The sequence below is a fragment of the Lissotriton helveticus genome, chromosome 1_1 (genome assembly GCF_964261635.1).
Source record: "Lissotriton helveticus chromosome 1_1, aLisHel1.1, whole genome shotgun sequence".
In the NCBI taxonomy this organism is placed as follows: Eukaryota; Metazoa; Chordata; class Amphibia; order Caudata; family Salamandridae; genus Lissotriton; species Lissotriton helveticus.
Genome location: NC_136057.1, coordinates 621857166 through 621877152, shown reverse-complemented (window position 1 = coordinate 621877152; position 19987 = coordinate 621857166). Strand labels below are relative to the sequence as shown.

The 19987-nt window shown below is 46.7% G+C and overlaps 1 protein-coding gene across 18 annotated transcripts in view; it reads right to left on the bottom strand.

The window, feature by feature from the left end:
* Nucleotides 1-19987, bottom strand: part of PPFIBP1 (PPFIB scaffold protein 1) — a 978725-nt gene that overhangs the window by 37280 nt on the left and 921458 nt on the right. For all 18 annotated transcript variants that reach the window (XM_078674144.1, XM_078674143.1, XM_078674142.1 and 15 more), the window contains 2 exons: nt 12438-12626; nt 11569-11748 (listed from right to left, as the gene is read on the bottom strand). In XM_078674144.1, the coding sequence (XP_078530270.1) occupies nt 11569-11748; nt 12438-12626 (369 nt within the window). The remainder of the gene's footprint in view (nt 1-11568; nt 11749-12437; nt 12627-19987) is intronic.

Genomic DNA, 19987 nt, shown 5'->3' with positions numbered 1-19987 from the left:
GGGTTAGCCACACACCTCCCCATGATGTGTGGCTGGGCGACTCATAAAGCCGTTGGCCTCCTGGCTTCTCGTCCGCTCTTGAGACCGCAACTTCACCGTCCTTCGAATCTTCCGTTCCCTCTGCTTCCACGTCCGTAGACCACCTCTCCTCGTCAGTTTCTCTCCGGGTGAACAAGCACACCTGGTTCTGGCGTTCCTTCGTATAAGACGTCTCTGCCTCATCGTACAGCCCCGCCCATTCCTCTGCTGTCTGATCCTTAAAGGGCCAGTGAATCTCCTCGTTCTCCTGTGTGCTGGCTTGGGCACTGATGCTCTGTGAAGGGTAGAAGAGGGGTGTTGAAGGTGGAAAAACGTCCCGTAATGTCCTTTGACCAGTGACGTGGTTATCCTGTATGGCTACTCCGTTACACACCTCCCCCCTTAGACACTCACGATCGGGGAGTGGGTGACGGGATAGAAAATCTGCCCCGACATTGTCCGAACCTTTTCGGTGATGGATAGTGAATGTAAAGGGCTGAAGGGACAAAAACCACCTCATAACCCTGGCATTGTTCGATTTGTTGCGGGCCATCCACAACAGGAAGCTTGTTTCCTTTCCAGTGAAGAATTGGCTTGGTAGTTTGGTCTGCCCTGTTCCCATGATGCACTGGGCCAGGGACAGACTCATTTGCATATAGCCAGGTTCTGAACTGGGATGGTGCAGTGAGCTAAAAAACGGTGATGGATCAAGCCCTGATCTGTTGACTGGGTAGGAGTGTTCTGATTAACTCAGATACTCTGTCCATCACCACCCCTTTTTTGAAAATATCCACAACAGGGGGGCATGGTCAGTATATAGTGCAAATTTGTGTCCTTCAAGATAGTATGCGAGCTTCTCTACGGCCCATTTTATGGCAAGGCATTCTTTTTCTATTGTAGCATACTTTAGCTCACGGGGAAAGAGTTTTCTGCTTATGTATAATATGGGATGTTCCTGATCGTCCGATCCCATCTGGGAAAGGACCGCGCCAATACCATAGTCAGAGGCGTCGGTGTGTAAAATAAAAGATTTGGAGAAGTCCGGAGAAGTAAGGACCGGTGTAGATGTGATAATTGATTTCAATCTATGGAAGGCGTCCTGTATACCAGTTGTGGGTTTAATGGGGGTTGTGGACTTACCCTGGTGTTTCAGAGCGTCAGTGAGGGGGGCAGCCACGTGGGCGAACTGTGGTATAAAACGCCGGTAGTATCCAACCAACCCTAGGAAGGCCCTCATCTCTTTCCTGTTCGTAGGGAATGGTGTGTCAGCTATGGCCCGAATTTTCTCTATCTGCGGCTCAATAACTCCATGTCCGAGTAAATAGCCCAGATACTTTACTTTTTGAAAGGCCATTTTAGATTTTTTCGCATTAATCCGCAAACCTGCTTTTGCCAACTCTTTGAAGACCGTGTGTAAGTGGGAGACATGTGTGGACCAATCCGGGCTATAGATGACAATATCGTCAAGATATGCTGAGGTGAAATCTGTCAAGCCTTTCAAAACAGTATTCATGAGGCGCTGAAACGTGGCGGGGGCCCCGTGCAGGCCAAAGGGGAGTACATTAAATTCAAAGTGTCCATCTTCAGTGGAAAAAGCAGTTTTCCTTCTGTCGTCCTCTTTGAGGGGCACTTGCCAATACCCCTTCGTGAGGTCCAGCGTGGTGATGTATTGGGCATCACCCAGTTTCTCAATAAGTTCGTCCACCCGTGAAATCGGGTACGCATCGAATGTTGAAATTTCATTAAGGGCACGAAAATCCATGCAAAACCGCCGACTCCCGTCGGGCTTTGGAACCATGACAATGGGACTCGACCAGTCGCTTTTTGAGGGACGTATAATCCCCATGTCCAACATGTCGGTTATTTCTTTTCTGATGGCAGCCCTTCTCGCCTCTGGGATTCTATAAGGGCGTATCTTCACTCTCTTACCGGGGGGCGTGTCTATACAATGTTCCGCCAGTGTTGTCCTACCAGGTGTGTTCGAAAATAAGGAATCATGTCTTAACAGTATGTTCTGCAGGTCTTTTTGTTGCTGAACAGTAATTTCATCGTTCAGGATTAATTGATCACGAGTGGAGGAGTGACGTTGTGGATCCGATACCATATGTACGGCTGCAGGCAGGGGTCCCAACCATTTTTTAAGCAAATTGATGTGGTATGTTTGCTGTTTGTGTTGTGTTATCTGCAGCTTGTAGCTCGTTTGTCCAATCGTTTCAATCACTTTATAGGGTCCGACCCATTCAGCCCGAAATTTCTGTGTGGACGAGGGAAGAAGAACGAGAGCCCAGTCATCTATGTGAAGTTGTCTCCATTTTTTTCCTTTATCATAGGCCGTCTTCTGACGTCTCTGACTTTCCTCCAGGTGAGTTGAAGCCAATTCTGTAAGCTTCCCCAGTCTGGTTCTCAAGTTTCTGGCATAGTCTAGTGTGGCGGCCGTTTCCTCAGGAGTCTCATTCTCCCAAGCATCTCTGGTCATCTCCAGAAGAGATCGTGGAAGCCGTCCATATAGGAGTTCTAATGGAGATGTTCCCATACTGCTATGTTTCTGGCCCCTTATGGTATACAATGCTAGAGGCAGCATTTGGTCCCAATCTGATCCGCTTACTTCTATCATCTTCCTGAGTGTTGATTTCAGAGTGCGATTATAACGCTCCACCAGGCCGTCCGTCTGAGGGTGGTATACAGAGGCACGAATCTGGTGGATATTCAGATTGTGGCAAATTTCTTTCATCAATTTCGATACAAACGGTGTGCCCTGATCCGTTAGGATCTCCTTGGGGAATCCCACTCTGCTGAATAACTCAATAATTTTTTCGCCAACCTGTTTAGACGTAGCGGTTGTTAAAGGGAAGGCCTCGGGAAACCATGTGGCATAGTCGACTATCACGAGTATGTGTTGGAAACCCTTTCTGGTCTTGGGTAAGGGCCCAATCAGATCCATGCCGACTCTCTCAAATGGCTTACCAATAATAGGTAATGGTTGTCACGGAACTGACGGTGGTTTGGTCATGTTTTTCTTCTGACATATCCCACATTCCTTGCAATATACCGATGTGTCCTTATATATTCCCGGCCAGAATTTTTTTTTGAGAGAATGTTTTGTGTAGTCTTCTCCGTTCCTGTATGTCCGGCAATTAAATGACTGTGGCCGAAAAATAATACTTGTTCCCGAAAGGACACGGGCACTAGAAGTTGGAGAGGATCGTCAGGTTTTCCGTGTCTGTAAAGTAGATCGTTGTGTATTACGAATTTGGGATATACACTGATATTCTTATCCTGACTTTCATGAGCCTGTTCCCAGGCATTGTATAGTGTAGGATCGTTGAACTGTGCGAAACGAAAACTTTTATTCATGATCCATGGATCTGGTGAGAGTAAGGCTGGAAATGGACCATGTTGCTTGTCTGTGGAGCCAAAACCTCCAGAACCTCGTTCAGTGTTATCCAGCATGTTCATCTCTTTTAAGGTAGGGTATGATATGCGCTCACAAATTAATTGTGCGACTCGATCACCTTTTTTTACTTGAAACTCATTCTTTCCAAAGTTAAAAAGGATGATTCCAATATTTCCTCTGTAGTCTTCATCAATGACTCCAGCCCCTACATCAATGATATACTTCGCCGGCAATCCAGACCTTGGTGCGAGTCTTCCATAACAGCCTGGGGGAACAGCAATTTGAATGTCTGTTTTTATCAGTACTTTTTCTTGTGCAGGAATTATATAATCATAGGCACTGTATAAATCATAACCGGCTGCTTTATTGGAGCCTTTTGTTGGAGTAGTAGCATTTTTAGATAATTTTACAAAACGTAGTACAACAGTATTTTTTTCTTTGTAGTTAATTCCTTTTGTGCCCAGTTCTTTATGAAAATTATCTTGGTGTTGTACGTCTGAATCCTGTTCCAAAGTCTTTTTAAGCATTTGTAAAAATCTCGGGTTATCTGTCCCTATAATGAGATCTTCAGGGAGAGTAGCGAGGACTCCCACCCTAATAGTATGAGGTTTTCCCAGGGTGGGTTGGAATGGTACGTTGGCCAAGGGGTAAGGTCTAATATCCCCGTGTACACACCTGATATTTACTTTCTCTTGTGGAATATACTGATCAAAAGGCAAGTGTTGGGATTGGATAACAGATTGCCGACAGCCTGAATCTAATAGTGCTTGTATAGAGGAACCATTCACCTCAACACTTACTCTGTATGAAGCTCCCATTTCTGCTGAATATAATACAGCTTGTGGCAGGTATCCGACCTCCATCGGTTCCTCTGTATTTCTCCGTTTTGGGCATAGACGGGCGATATGTCCCCAGTTACCGCAATTGAAGCACTGTGGTTCTGATGGTCCCGCATGTTCGTTTCTCCATGTGCGAGATCGTGGAGGGTCCACTGGTCTTGTTAATCGCTTTTCTGGTTTTGGGTTCGGTTTATAGGACTTTTCATAATCCCAAGCAGGATTCTTAGGTTGAGCTCGGGAAAATGTGGAGGCCATCTTGCCGGCTTGATTTGTTGTCAGATTATGGTGTTGTCTAAGCCACCTCTATGCGGCATAAGGGAGAGCCTCTAGGAATTGTTCAAGGTAGATACGATCAAGTATTTCTTCTTTACTACTGGTTGCTGGAGTGAGCCACTTATCGGCTGCCATTTTTAGTCTAACAAAAAGAGTTTTTGGATTTTCTCCAACGTTCCCTCTCTCTTTTCGGAACCGTAGTCAATAGGCCTCTGCGTCCAGACCTAGGTGGTCTAATATTATTTTCTTTATGTCTTTATAAGGAGTATCTCCGTTGGGGTTGGCTACTTGGTATGCGGCATGTGCTTCACCTCCTAGTAAGGGTGCTAGGAAGAAGGGCCATTTACTGGTGGGCCACCCGCATGCTCTAGCTGCTCGTTCAAAGTTCAAAAGGAACGAGTCGGGATCTTCTCCATGTTGGTATTTTTGAAGAGAAACTGCTGGCGCTCCATGTGTAATGGGCCTTTCCCCCCTCCCAGTCCGCTGTACTGGGTCAGTCCAGGGTGGATAGGGGGGACTTCGGTTCGTTCTTCTAAAGCTTTTTTCAAAATCTCTCGGTCAGCTTGTGCGGATGACAGTTGTTGTTCTACAACCCACTCAAGTCTCTCTTGCCCTTTCACTAGTTGTTGTACTACTGTTTCCATCTTTTCTATACAGATGGTGTCTGTGCCCGCATTCTCCACCACTGTGACGGGGTCAAGAGGAATCGGTAATAAGCGGGTTTTAGTTTTAACGGGCTTTATTATATTGTACAGGTGATCGGTACATGTTCTCCTTAAGGGTGTATTCCGTCGTGGAGATCTACTTCTATTGGGTCGTCTAGGGTGACGCTCAGAGGGGTCGAGTCGGTGAAAGCCTTCTGGACTCCGTCGTCGTCTTTCTTCTTCCGGATCCGTCTTGACTCTCGGTTTCAAACAAATAGAAATAATCTCTCGTGAGAAGGGTGCTTTACATTTGTCTATTTGTGAGGGAAAAAGGATTGAGGACACAGTAACCGGTGTAACACTCTTTTATAAGTAACGGTAAAGGTGCAGGACAGTGCCCGGGAAAAGGTACACCAGGTCCAGGAGGTATCGAGGTTAATTAGGCGAACCGCCCTTACGTCCCACCCAGTTCCGGATAGTTTCACGTACCTGGGTTAGCCACACACCTCCCCTGGATGTGTGGCTGGGCGACTCGTAAAGCCGTTGGCCTCCTGGCTTCTCGTCCGCTCTTGAGATCGCAACTTCACCGTCCTTCGAATCTTCCGTTCCCTCTGCTTCCACGTCCGTAGACCTTCTCTCCTCATTAGTTTCTCTCCGGGTGAACAAGCACACCTGGTTCTGGCGTTCCTTCGTATAAGACGTCTCCAATAAGACGTCTCCACCTCATCATACAGCCCCGCCCATTCCTCTGCTGTCTGATCCTTTTTTTTTTTTTTTGCAGTTTTATATAGCGCGAACTAGAACCGAACCGAATCAGTTATCAGAGCGCTTTACATAGCACCAGTTACGTTACATGAGGACACACTTTCATTTTAGGCACGGGGAGATTAAGTGATTTGCCCAGAATCACAGGGGGTTTTTGGCATCGTTACCGAGACTCGAACCCAGATCCCCAGGTCCGAGGTCGTGTGCCTTAGCCGTTTGGCCAACCCCTCTTCCCTTAAAGGGCCAGTGAATCTCCTCGTTCTCCTGTGTGCTGGCTTGGGCACTGATGCTCTGTGAAGGGTAGAAGAGGGGTGTTGAAGGTGGAAAAACGTCCCGTAATGTCCCTTGACCAGTGACGTGGTTATCCTGTATGGCTACTCCGTTACAGCTACTTACCTGTTTTATTTGCCGAGTATCATGTGCATTGTGTTATATCTCCGGGTAAGAGATATTGTGATGTGTTAGTGAGTATCTTATAATAAATGCATATTTTTATAAATAGTGTGTGGTTCTTTTTCACTTCACCTATACCAATAAAATTAAGTTCTGGTAAAACAAACTGCTTTACACTCCTTCTGGACTAAGCCTGAAACTGCTTTCCACAGCTACCACTTAGAGAGCTTTCTAAGGTTGTCTAAGACCACTAAAACCACCATAAGGGTTGTTTGGATTAGTTACATAAGTGAGCATCATATACTAAGCCAGTCTCTCACAGTCGTCCACCCAGAACTCTTTTGTGCGGTCAAGGTAGAACGACAATGCTCTTTTTCAGTCCAGATGATGGAGACGCTCCCCTTCCTTAGAGGGATGGGGGAGCAAAAAAGGTGGGCAGAGTGATTGATTGACCCAGATGGAAAAGGGTCACCACTTTTGGTAAGAACGAAGCACCACCTTAACCACAAAAGTCATAATTTAGGGAGGCTTGCATGATAAAGCCTGCACCTCACTCACTCTCCGGGCAGATGTCATCAACACCAGAAAAGGCTGTCTTGATGGTAAGCAGCTGGAGGTGACAATTACGTAATGGTTCGATGAGAGCACACATGAGAGATGCGAGGACAAAATTAAGATCTCACTGTGGTATGACAAAGCCTCTGATTGCGCATCGATGGCTGAGTTTGTCTACCCTGGCATTCACAGAACCTGCCAGGTGTTGACCCTCTAGGGGTATGCCCTGCAGTTCCTGTTATGTTCAGAGATGTAGGGACTCCAGACAAAGAGTCCACAATTCCACCCGCCCTGCTTGTTGCAGTACCACATGGCGGTAGTGTTGTCTGTGAACACTTGCACTAACTTCCCCTTGACAGATGAAAGAAAAGCTTTCAGTGCCAAGTGTCAAAGCTCCAACAAACTGATGTGGAGCCTCGACTGCTGGAGACCAGTGTCCCCTGATCTCCACCTCTTCCAGATGGATGCCTCATTCAAGGAGTGGTACATTTGTCACTACTGTGAGATCTGATTAGGGACGGGAGAGGGGTTTGCCACTGACCAAATCGTGGTTTGTCAACCACCTCATCAAGTCCTTCGCAGTTCCCTCTGAGATCTGGACTATGTTGGAGAGATTCCCCTCATGTCCCCACTGGAACTTCAGGTTTCATATGCTCCATACGCCATCTGGCGTGATTTACCAATAGGATGCAGAAAGCCATGAGTCCCAGCAGCCTCAGATTAATTTTCACTGAATTCCAAGCTATAGGCTGAAACACCGGTATCATAACCCAAACATCCTGGACTCGCTGCTCGTGAGGATAAGTCCAAAACTGCACTGTGTCCAGAACAGCTCAGATGAAAGGGAGCATCTGAGACAGAGTCAGGTCTGACTTTTGCACATTTATAGATCTCCCCAGAGAATGCAGGAGGTTCGCCATAGTTTGGAGGTGGGAGACGTCAGCCTGGGGCAAAGGCGCCTTCAACAGCCAGTCATCGAGATAGGGAAAACCGAACACCACTAATCTGCGCAGATGAGCTGCGACCAATGCATCACCTTGGTGAACACCCCAGGGCCCTTATAAGGCCAAATGGAAGCACAGTGAATTGAAAGTGCTCATGGTCTACCTTGAACCACATGTAACGCCTGTGGGCAGGCAGGATGGGGATGTGAAAATATGCATCCTGCAAGTCAAATGCTACCAGCCATTTGGCCAAGGGCAGAAAAGACCTGAGCCAACATAAGCATCTTTAATTTCTCCTTTTTGAGGAAAAGATTGATGGACTGAAGGTCCAAAATGGGCCTCAACCCTCTGTTCTTTATCAGTATCAGAAAGTAGCTGGAGTAACAACCCCTGCTTTTTTCTGAAATCAAAACCCTTTTATAGCTCCCTTGGCCAGGACCGCTGTAACTTCCTCTTGGGGTAATGCTAGATGATCCTCTGCCAGCCGTTCTTGAGTTGACGGTAAAGGAGGAGGAAAATAAAAGCCTTCCTGAATAATCTGCAAGACCCATTTGTCCGATGTTTTGGACCTCCTGGGGAGGAGATGGTGTTGAATTCTTCCTCTGACTAGAGTAACGTGACCTTACAGAATCAAACTAGGAATGCTTGGAGGCTGCAGCTGCTGAGGACTGGTTGGCAGATGACTTCTGGGTACCATACCGAGGTCGGAATGAACTGCGTCCATTTCCTCGCACAACTTGGGGAGTCTGCGTAGGATGGTATCTGGGATATGGTGGACGTGGTTGAAAACCCCTTCCATTGCCATGTAAGGGGAGAAAGCTAGACTGGGCACAAGATGTGTCCGAGAGGCCCAAGGATCTGGCCGTAGCAGGAGATTCCTTGAAGCGCTTCGAGGCAGAGTCCACTTTCTCTCCAAAAAGACGAGTCCAGTCTAAAGGCATGTCCATGAGATTAGCCTGGATAGCACCGGAGAAGCCAGATGTTCTCAGCCAGGTGCGGCACCGTAAGGCCATTGTCGACAAAACCCTGTGTCTAAACCACACCTGATGGTGAATTCTGCTGAATCTCTCCCATCCTTCACTGCCTGGGAGAGTGCAGCCTGGGCCTCCTTCGGGGCCTGTGGCAGCACTTGCACAACCATTTCCCAAAGGGTGTGCGAGAAGTGGCTTAATAAGCATATGTTATTCACCAACCGCAAAAACATCTTCTTCCCAAGTGCATCTAGCCTCTTGGATTCCCTATCTAGAGGTGCGGAAGGGAACGTGGCAAGGGACGCTATGGAATGTTGAAGCCTGAACTGCCAAGCTCTCAGAGGCGGGGTGTTGGCTAAGGAACTTTGGATAGCTTGGTGCAGGGCGATGGTGGCGTGTGATTGTCCTGTTCACAGGAGCCCCTGTGCTAGGCATGGAACACGTGCCAAGAAGGACATCTTTTAGTGATTCATTAAAGGGAAAAAGGGATCTGAACGTGGAAGCCCCAGGCCGGAGCAACTCGGTCACGAGATTAGTCCTGATCTACACTGAGGGCAGTTCCAGGCCAAGAACCTCAGCTACCCTCCTCACCACCATGGCATCAAATGCCCCCTCCTCCGTAGCAACACTAGATGGAGAGAGCATTCCAGTACATGGAGATGTGCCCAGACCACTGGCTTCCCCAAGATCCTCACACCAGTCCAATTGTTCCAAAGGAACATCCAGTTGTAGGTCTAAAGGGTCCATAGATATCTCTCAATCATCACCCATGCCTGAAATATCCTAAAATAAGCACAGGCTAAGACGTAGAACCTCTAGGCTCTGCTGGCACAGGAGTCGTCGTCAAGCTACGTCGATCCGACTCCGAGTCGTCGGGTAATAGGATGGGGCATCTACTTTCGGTCTGATGCTGGGGGAAGATTGTATTGGTACGACAGACGTTGACCCAAATCCAGAATCGGATCCATAAGACCCCACCAGCTCCGTGGCTTGTGAAGAGGACATATAACCTGGTGGGGCCTCCTCCAACCCAGGGGTCCTAAAAGCACAGCGGAGGAGTCGGCCCAGTCAAATATGTGGAGCCTGACCTCGGAAAATTCCTTCATTTGAGCGGGGGTCATTCTGGCTTCCAGAAAAGGGGGGAGTCGCGGAATCGAACCTGGTTCCGGCTCCACAGAACCATGCCTAGAATGTCGATGCTCCATGCCTGTCTGGTCGACGAATGGCAGACGATGTAAAGTCGAAGTCCGCTTGGACTTATTTTTGTGCCTCTTCCTCGAGTGTCCTGAGGACCTCGAGTGAGAAGAAGAGGACTTGGGGTTCCTGGAATGGTTCTGCGACCTCCTCTTCCTCAAAAGGGATCTCTAAAGAGTGTCACTCGACTGCCGGGCCGCAAAGAACTTCAAAGATCACTCCTGCAAGCCCTTCCGAGCCATGACCCGGCAATCGTAGCACAACTTCGTTTCGTTGTTGTGCTCAAGGCACCACAAGCAGATGAGGTGGGAGTCAGTTACTGACATGGCGGGGTGACAGGCCCCACATGGTTAAACTCTGTACGGCTAGATGACATCAACAATACACAAGAAAAGAATTCCACAACAAAATGTTGAAAAAGGCCTGTCAAAAAAGAGACAGAGGGGTAGTTCTTCACCGGATCAGCGCTTAACAGGCACGTGGAGAAAAAAACTGACGTCCGCGCGTTTTCTTTATCGGTAACCACGACGCCATAACCAACACTAACCATGCTGACGATGTAACCTGGAGCAGAATGGAGCCAGCTGACGACGCGCAAGTGTACTGCTCACGCAAAAGTTTCCGGATCCTGTTTGACACCTGGGGAATTCCAAAGGTAAGGAATCTGCAGCTAGAACTCTCTATCAGATGTGGAAGCAAGAGTTGTAGGGATTGAATGGACATAAGAATGTGGGGAAATGGGTCTAGACAAGAATATATGAGAAAGAGAGGGAGCTAGAAGTGGGTGGAAAGTAAGTGGAGATGGGGGAGAGACAGACAGATTGAAGGGTAAGACAAGGCCAAAAAGAAGTATGAAGAAGAAAGGATCAGGAGAGGAGACAGGGTAGAGAGGAAAAAAGGTAGAGAGAGGAGAAAGCATAGGTTAGGGGAAGTGGGAGTAGTGAAAGGTAAGAGATTAATTGGGTGCTTGAAAACTTTGCAGGGGACAGCCACTAGGGAGACAGACTTTAGAAGGTATGTGTGAGGACAAACAGGGCAGGCCAGAAGCAGGGAGCAGAGGCTGTTAGGGGATAGGAGGTGGCCGAGGGAGAAATCCGATAGGAAGTAAAGGAGGTTAGTGTAAGGACAAATGGAGGAGGGCACGAAAGAAACATGAAACAAGAACTCAAACTTAAAACTTCGCCTCTAGAAGGATATCAAAATATTTACCATGATTTAAGAGTCTTCAAGTTTCAGCTTCAGCACAGACAATTTTATACACACAAATTGGGATAGGACACAATTAGGACTAGTGCCAAGGGTGCTGCTTGTTACATAATTTTAAATTATCCAAAGTACCTCAACAATCTCAAAGTTTTAAAATACACTATTTTGAAAATGGTTTCAGAAAATATGCTTTTCTGATAGCATGATTCGATAAACAGATCAAGTCACACATGGCATTGTATCTTATACAATGTTTTTTCTTTTTTAGTTTCAATTCCTGTTAAGACATCTCTAAATATAAACTGCACAATCAGTTATAGAAGTGTTGTATCTCAGCATTTAATCAGCAACAGCAAGGTTACAAAAGCTCACCTGTTCTAGCCTGTCCAAATCCTCATCATCATATAGCCTCAAATCCATTCCAGGCTTATATCCTTTCCCAGAATTTATTCCGGATAAGTGCCCCAATTCCATCGGACATACATACTCTTCTCCATCTTCCTGCTTCTTCTTTCTCAAACTTCCAAAACTTCCAAATACCGGCTTCTTTGGCTAGTAGAAAGTGTTAAAGACATTAAATTTGATATTGGTATTAGGGTGCAATCCAACACAAACGGAATACCAAAGAAACGTCAGAATGCAGCCAACAGCAGCATTACATGCAACAACTGAGATAAACTCATTAAAAGTGTACCAAATCCAAATGAATGTTACGACCATTAGGTTCATATTATGAAACATTAAACAAACAAGCTAATGCTAAAATACCATTTTAAATAATGAAATGTCATTTTTAGATCACGAGTTCTCTGGCCAACTTGACAGAATATTCACAATAAATATGCCTGAAAAAAATATTTAAGTATACATTTCGGTGGCAATTACTTCCATATCTGTGGACATTCTGAAATCTGGGCTAGATTTTACTACTTGACATTGAGATAAGCAAGCTCTACTTTTTTCAATGCTGGTGTGTTATTTTATCAAAATCAATCTGTTTTTCTGGAAGAATAACCAGCTTATTAATGCAGCCCTTAGCTACTGCCTCCCTACGAGAAATCTTCTTTTAGTGCAGCCATTGCTTAAATAACAACAAGAAAAAGCATCAAACTTAATTTTGATACCATGAGTTCTACAAGCTGAAGAAATAGTGTGCAACAAAATGGTCTGGCTCTACAGTGTGTGAATTACAATTAGATAACTTTGACATTATATTTGACATAAGATGGGTCTTCTCTTACCTTCACTTTAGCAGTGGCCGTCAGTAGTACATAGTCAGGTGACTCTAAAGCTTCTTGCTTCTGCTGTTGTGCTTCATTACCTACCAAGAGGTTGAAATGCGTTGCCAAATGACGTCGAAGCAGGGTTTTGTTTGGTGGGATGTTGAGTAACTGAGCCAGTGTTTCAACATTAAAACGAGGCTCCAATACCTATGACAAAGGAACGTAAATAATGAAATTGTAGCCATGTGCTCAAAAATATGCAATTTTAAGCAAACTTACACCCACTCACTCATTTCAATCAGAGGCACACAATTCAGCCTGGGGTCCGGCCAACAAGACTGACACCGAGTGTCTTAACATTAAAAACAATGTTATACAATGCTGAACGATAACAAAGATCGAGCATGTGAGGGGGAAGGGGACACTAGTATGTACTGCACACAGCAGAAAAGAACTTTGCTCTGGAAATATATTTTGACTCTTTATAGGTGCTGCCTTTGCACGCAATGATAGATCGGTATCTGTATAAACTTTTAAGATTTCAGAAGAGTTGATTTTTTGTTGAAAATACGAACGTTGAATTCACTGAAAAACATGAATCACTTATGACAAAGGTGTTACAGTACATTCCATGTGACACACTAGCACATTCAGCGTCGCAGTCAGACACAGCTTTCAAGTAAATTCCTGCCTTGTTTTAAACCCCAATGTGCATTGCTTAACTTGTCTCTTGCAATAAGCACCAAAAATCAGTGCATGCGTACCTGTTAGGGTGATTTCTTTCGGGCCAATGAAGCATTTTAGAATATTACTGATGCAATGTGCCTCGCAAAACATTGCATTTGTGAATATCAAAGTATATTAACGTGATAGTTGCACATTTAAATAAGAGCACAAACACTTTAATTGAATCCAATTTACATAACGATCAGAAACCTCGCTAATTAGTGCGAGACTGGTCTTTGTATCAGACACAAATATAAGAAAATAATCTGCATATTGTGTTGATTTAGATTCTACGCTATGCGCCGTTATACCCTACACCCTCCAGATAGAACTGAGGTCTGTGAATTTATGGCTATTTCAAATAACAGGTGGGACAAAGTACGTCCCTGACACTCGAGTAAACCCACACAAGGGTTCACTGCTTAGCTTAGAAACCCTTACAAAAGGACTGATCCAGAAGTTCAACCCTGTTCCTTAAATACAAGAATCATACTTGAAGGCTTTCTCGCATTCATAGTCGATCCTGCTCGAGACTTTGAACAGATTACGGTGTTATTGGTGCAGATTGCAGCTGGATGGTAAATCTGGAATGAACCCTGTCTGGTACAGGTGTATTAATGTCCTTATTTTGGAATGGCTCAGATGGTACCCACTTCAAAAGACGTTCTACAGCTGGTAACCATGATATTCGTTTGGTTTAGGGAGCACACATTCAGCCATTATGCTCAGAGGTTACCTTCCGTTTGGTCCATGTGTACTCCTTCACCTTGTCCTTTATTTTCATGAGCAGCACATACCCTATTTTTTACGAGTCCTGCCAGCGCCCCACCAGGTCTCCCACCTAGAGCATACATTTAAGTCAGAACATTGTTTAACAGTGAATTTGAACTATCTTGTGGCGAACTCCTAACAAACCGTTCTGATGCCAAGCAGTCATTTTTCATTCTGTGACCTATTATATGAAGTATTTAGTCAAAATAGGCGACCTAAAGGGCCTTCCGAGGAAACTGTCAGATATTTTAGATTACCACTCTAATAATACATCATGTGTGTATGTTTTGAAAGTGTTTCAACCTACCCACTTAGGGGCAGATATACAAGCTCCTTGTGCTGCCAATACATCACTTTCTGCGACGCACTGGCAGCGCAATACACTGCCCTATATTTACAAGGAGAGGAAAAGCCACCCTGCGTGGCTTTCCTGTCCTTGTAAATATAGTCTCTTAACACACAGCACTTTGCGTGAAAGGGGAGTTCTATGGGTGTTGCTGCGGGTGTTTCCACGCAACACCCATGGAACGAGACACATTTCCAGATTTACGAGGAATCGTAAATCTGGAAAAGCCTGTGAATGCTACTCCTCCCCAGGGAAGGCGCAACAAGGAGAAATTGATACATTTCTCCTCGTTTTTGTTTCCTGTTTCTATGGGTGCTGCATCTGCAGTGCACGTTGAAAGAGGAAATCACCTCTAATGATTATTTTTGTTCAGGAAGGATTCCCTTCCTGCACATAAACTAGAATTGAAAGAATGCTGTTTTTCAACATCTATGTGTGCTAATGCAGCACACATAAGTTGAAAAACGGCATTTCAGATTGTTTTTGTGTAGGAAAGGAACCCTTCCGGAACAAAAACAATCTCCCCACGACGCAGGCAACCTTGCACCACGGTGCAAGGGGACCTGCGTCGGCGCATGGTAGCAGTTTGTGCGCCAGTGCAGGGGAAGCACAGAGATGCAGCAGATTGTTGTAAAAATGTTGCATCGCTGTGCTTTCCAAACTAACACAGCCCAGCGCAGCAAAATGACTTGCCGCACCGTGCTGCGTTAGTTTATTGTAAATCATTCCCTTAGTATCTTCTAGCCAGGTTTCCTTTTGTGCGCACATCAGCATGTGTTAAATCGGCTCCTACTTTCAAAAAAGCTTAACTGATCAGATCTATTTTTGTGTTAATATTAAGAAATAAAACAATAGCCACTGTCTCCCCTCCCCAATACCCTACTCCATCTGACCTGTAGATAATAATCACAGCTCTTAACAATCAGACCCACTACTAATTGAACAATAAATATATTGTGAGAAGCCATACACATGAGCACACAAACAGACAGAAATGTCACTTATGGCGTCCGAGTCCTGCTTCAGCCCCCGCCGCACACAAGTAACCTGAAATAGAACAGCGACTTCAATGATTCATGAATGAGGAGGCACAAGACCTGCCATGCACATTTTCAACTTTGTGCAAAGTGCACAACGATCTACTTCATGAGCTTTTAAGTGAACATTTTGCATTTACTGGACACTCTCAGACCAAAAGATATCTGTGTAGACTACATCTGTCAGCTGGACATTAGGTAGCACATTTATAAGGTGGTTTTAAATCTAAGATTTCATGCTTCTATTTTCTGCTTTTATGGGGCGACTCTTAAGTGTTAATTAGGATGGGCCCAATTCTGTGTCTCCTCAAGCCTCATTAGGTTGAGCCTGAGCCAGCGCGCATGCGCTGCTCTGCGAGGCTTCTTGTAAGCACTCTAAACTACTCCGTATGGGTCTGACTCCCCCCACACATAGGATTGGCTTTTGCGTGTCTCTTTCACTAAGGAAAGCAGGCAAATGGCTAAAGGCGGGTGCATGTCCCACCGTCTTTTTTAATGTTCACTCCCACGGCGTTTTGCTCTCGGGAGCAAGTAGCAGCGCGCAGGGTGGCAGCTGCATTCCTCGTCGTGGATCAGGTTGCTAATTAAACACAACGCGCTGAGCTTTTTGCAAATGCTTGTTATGACTTTGAGCTAATCTGCGGCCCACTCAACTTCATATAGTAAGCGTGGAATGTTAATTAACCCACTAAAGGGTATTTAGCCTAAAGTCTAATGAATGGAACTTAGATGAACACATTTTATGTGACATGTTGAAATGAGACTTAAAGTATAAGGCCCTGGAACTTTAGCATTATTTTAACAATAGCCCAGGGGGCAGGGCACGTTGCTGTGTAATGAATTGTAATTAACCCTTCTTCAAAAACTGTTTTTATGAACATTCTGCCAATTAGCATCACAGGCCCGTTAATGAATCACGGAGAGGACAGTTCTTGTCTTTGCAAAGTCAGCCGGCCGGCCTCTGGAGTGCATAAGAGGTATGCGAGGCAGCTAAGCATTCTAATACGACAGCCTCAGAAGGCACCAACCAGCTGCAGACTTCATTGTTTAACAGGCTTCCCCCGTCCACAAATAAGAGATAACTTTAATGTGTAGCGAGGTCAAAGGCTCTGGTTTCTGCTGGTTTGCGAAGAAAGTACTGGGCACCAGCAGTAACATCTGGACTTACATAGCGCTAACATATATAATGCAGCTAATTGCTGAGCCATCCTTGTTTTCTTTACTTAGTACGTGGGGTTAGCATTATTTTAATTTTGGGGTCCGTGGCTTCCTGCCATAAGACGCTCAGCGGAACCCTTCTTAGAAAGGAAACACAAAACTATGGAGTAGAAGTCTTACTTTTTGCTAGTATTAAATTTAAAAAAAAGCAAGTACAGTAGTTCTGAACAGCTGGGATCGTATATCCACCCCCACCCTTCTGGTTACAAACAAAAAGTGGAAGAATTTGCGTATTTATTAGCGCATTATACGTTCCTTCCTCACCCCTCCCCTCTGCCACCCGCAAAGTGGCCTCACCCCTCATGGCAGCACCACTTCCGAGGTCAAGCTCCGGGATCAGCTCTTGAAAGCTTGGGTATCGTGTTTTTTGTTTTTGCTAAGCGCATTTCTTCAGTTAATGTGCCGGCCATAGATCTCGGGTGTTTGACAGCTAATTATGCTTTCCTTTTCACACTAAGCCCTGTTATTAAACACCTGCCACATATTTGCATGATAACAGTCCTGCCAAGTATCACGCATCAAACGTGACTAATGCATTACAGTGTGTTGTTCCACATCACCGCACTGAAATGCATTATCACGCATTTTAATCCCACTGGCTCTTTACCAGCAATGAAGTACTGGCCATTGAAGGCTGCTGGAGCGCACGCGCGCCTGTGGCCTGCACCGGCTCTGCTGCTCCCTGCAGACGTGCCGCCGGGCGCTCAGCTGCCACCAGCACAGTAACAGTTAATTATGTGCACTGCTGCTACAATTTATCTTAAGTGCCTACTGTATTAATATTCCCACCCGGGCCGTGTGGTGCCGAGCGGTTGAGTCACTCACTGATTACAGCCTGAGCCAGGCATGACGTCAGACGGACCGGCCGAGGTAGTGCCCAATACAGAGACACCCGAGCGGGGGCCTCTGCCTTCAATGGTTTGATAACTGGCTGTGGAGCTGCGGGGGGTGTGACCTTACGTCCTCCTTGTCCTGGACGGAAGTGAGGTGGGATTCAAGAAGCCCTGGGACTGTCTGGAGGCGTGCTGGCAGTTACAAAGTCCTGTCGTCCCGCCACATTATACAGTGAGTAAACAAAACAGTAGTACTACCTTCGGCAGCATGATCTCGGCTGCAGAGTCACAGTCGACACAGCTGTGGGGGCGCTGCCCAACAGTTAAATGAACACACAGTGTTAGACAGGGCCGGCGCTAGGCATAGGCAGTGTGGGTAGCTGCCCAGGGCCCCGCGCCCAGCCGACCAACAAGGGGCCTCGCACTTCTAAAGCTCCTGCCTTGGGCCTCACAGCTGTGATGTAGAGGCGCGAGGCCCCAGGCCTCGCAATCATGTGCGTGCGCCTATGGAAATATTAAGTGCAGGGACGAACTTCCCTGGGCCTCGCCACACTGCCATTACTGCGTGGGAGCCACATGGAAAGGGGCCTCACCCCCTGGGCCTCGCAGCTCTACACCTTAAGTAGTATGCTCGGGAACAAAGGACCTCTCCCAGGGTAATCGGCTCCTGTGAATGGGGATCATGTCTCACGCTGCCCATACAAAGACACTGCAGGACACCCTAAATTGCGCACTTTCAACCCTTCAAAAGACGAGCGCCTCTCTTTCAGCCCTTTGATGAGCTGTGAAAGAGGTGCTTGTGGATAGCAGACAGGGACGCAGTGCAGCACAGGAGGGGTCCCGTGCAATGCAACTTCCTTAGAGCCTTTAGTCACCAGGATGCAAACAGCCTTAAATGAGTGCATGAAAGCTATTCCAAGGACCTGTACTGAGGGTATGCCCTGTAAGGTTATTTCAAAGGGCTGTCACATGGTCAAATCACTAAAGGAGGAACAAGGCGATTAGTATTTGCCCAGGAACAAACAGTTGATTAAATTAGTAGAGCCAGGTCTGTGACACACTCCTACTTGTTGTAAAGACAATGCACAGGCCCACTGTAATTATGCAGCAGAGGACAGCCAAATTGTGCGGCAGAGTTCACTAAATTATGTGGTAAAAAGTGTATGCAGTGTAATGCAGTATATTTGATCTCAGTATTACTTAATTCTTCCTTCATTTTATGCTTGTTAACATCGTTGGTGCACAGTCTGCCCCCATTAGTATCAATTCAACACCCAAACATAGTAATAAGAAAACAATAGGTGACCAGTGAACCTTTGACATGGGCTTTTCATTGCATGGCAACACGTTGCTGGGTTTTTAGTAACTTTTGAACTGTTAGAGTGTTAGAATTGGGGGTCTCTGGTTGGCGCAGGTTTGTACTTGCGACAAGCAGGGACCCTCTCCTCTAAGTCAGGGCAAAGGATTACTCCCAGAAATAACCCCCTACTCGCCCTTTAGGTAGTGTGGCGCAAGCAGTCTAGGCTAAACTCTGGAGTACATAAGGTTAAACATTTGCAACATCACACACAACGACCATCAACCCACCACACAATGACACTAGACTGTATTTCTGTAAAAATATCGTCTTTATATATATCTTTAGATCAGGCTTGTAAATACAGTCTTTGCGTAGTTTAAGAAAATGGTTCCAGTTACTCTTTGATTATGCCACAGGTCTTTGTATCAGCGTTAAAAAGAATTGTTCTGGTGCTTAAAAAGGTTTGCGGACTCTTCCCTAGTCCTGGTACGTTCCTTCAGCAAGAATTTCCATCCGCCAGGGCCTCTCTGCGCCAACGATCGGACCCGGTCTGCCCAATCTCACGCCTCTAGCGGGATCGGCGGCCGGGGAGTCACTGTCAGCCTGACGAGCGCGCTGCACGGCTGTCAGGGGAGAGAGCGGGGGCCCGGGGAGTGCTCACTGCGCGGCTCCGGGGGAGTCGGCTGAGCAGATGGTGGTGCGAGCGAGGTGGGACAGCGGCTCGCACCGCGGGACGGGAAACAGTACCTTTGTCTTTTGGGAGCGGTCGGGTGCAGGCCGGCACGGTGGTCCACGTCGCGGTGTCTTCCTCCCGAGGTTGGAGCGAGCGGCGGCTCGGCTCTGGCTCGGAGGTTGGCGTTGCGGCGCGGGTCGGGTAGACGGCGACACACCTCAGGTCCTGGAAAAGGGGGGGGCAGAGCCCCGGGTAGCAGCGTGAGGCGCACACAAGCCTCTCAGGTCACAGCGGATACTCGGCTCAGTCCGTTCTTGCGGTGCTTCGCAGTTAGGCCGGCGGTAGGGACGGTGATTAGACCAGCGAGGCTGGGCCTTTCAGTGTCACCTGGTGCCGGCCAGTTAGCAGATGCGGTGCTCGGCGGGTCGGGGTGCCAAGGGCCTCGTAGGAGGGGCGCAGGGATTCTTTCACGGCGCGCTCCTCTTTCCTTCAGCAGCTGTGTCGATCAGGTTGCTGGCTCACAGCGGCTCCTTCTTCCAGGGGGATAGGGTAGCGCCCACTGTTCCTGGGGCGCTGGTCAGGGGGCAAGTTCACAGCAAGCCCTTGGAGATCTTGGTAAAAGTTTTAGCACAAGGTGGATAAAAGCAAAGTCTTTCAGTCTTCC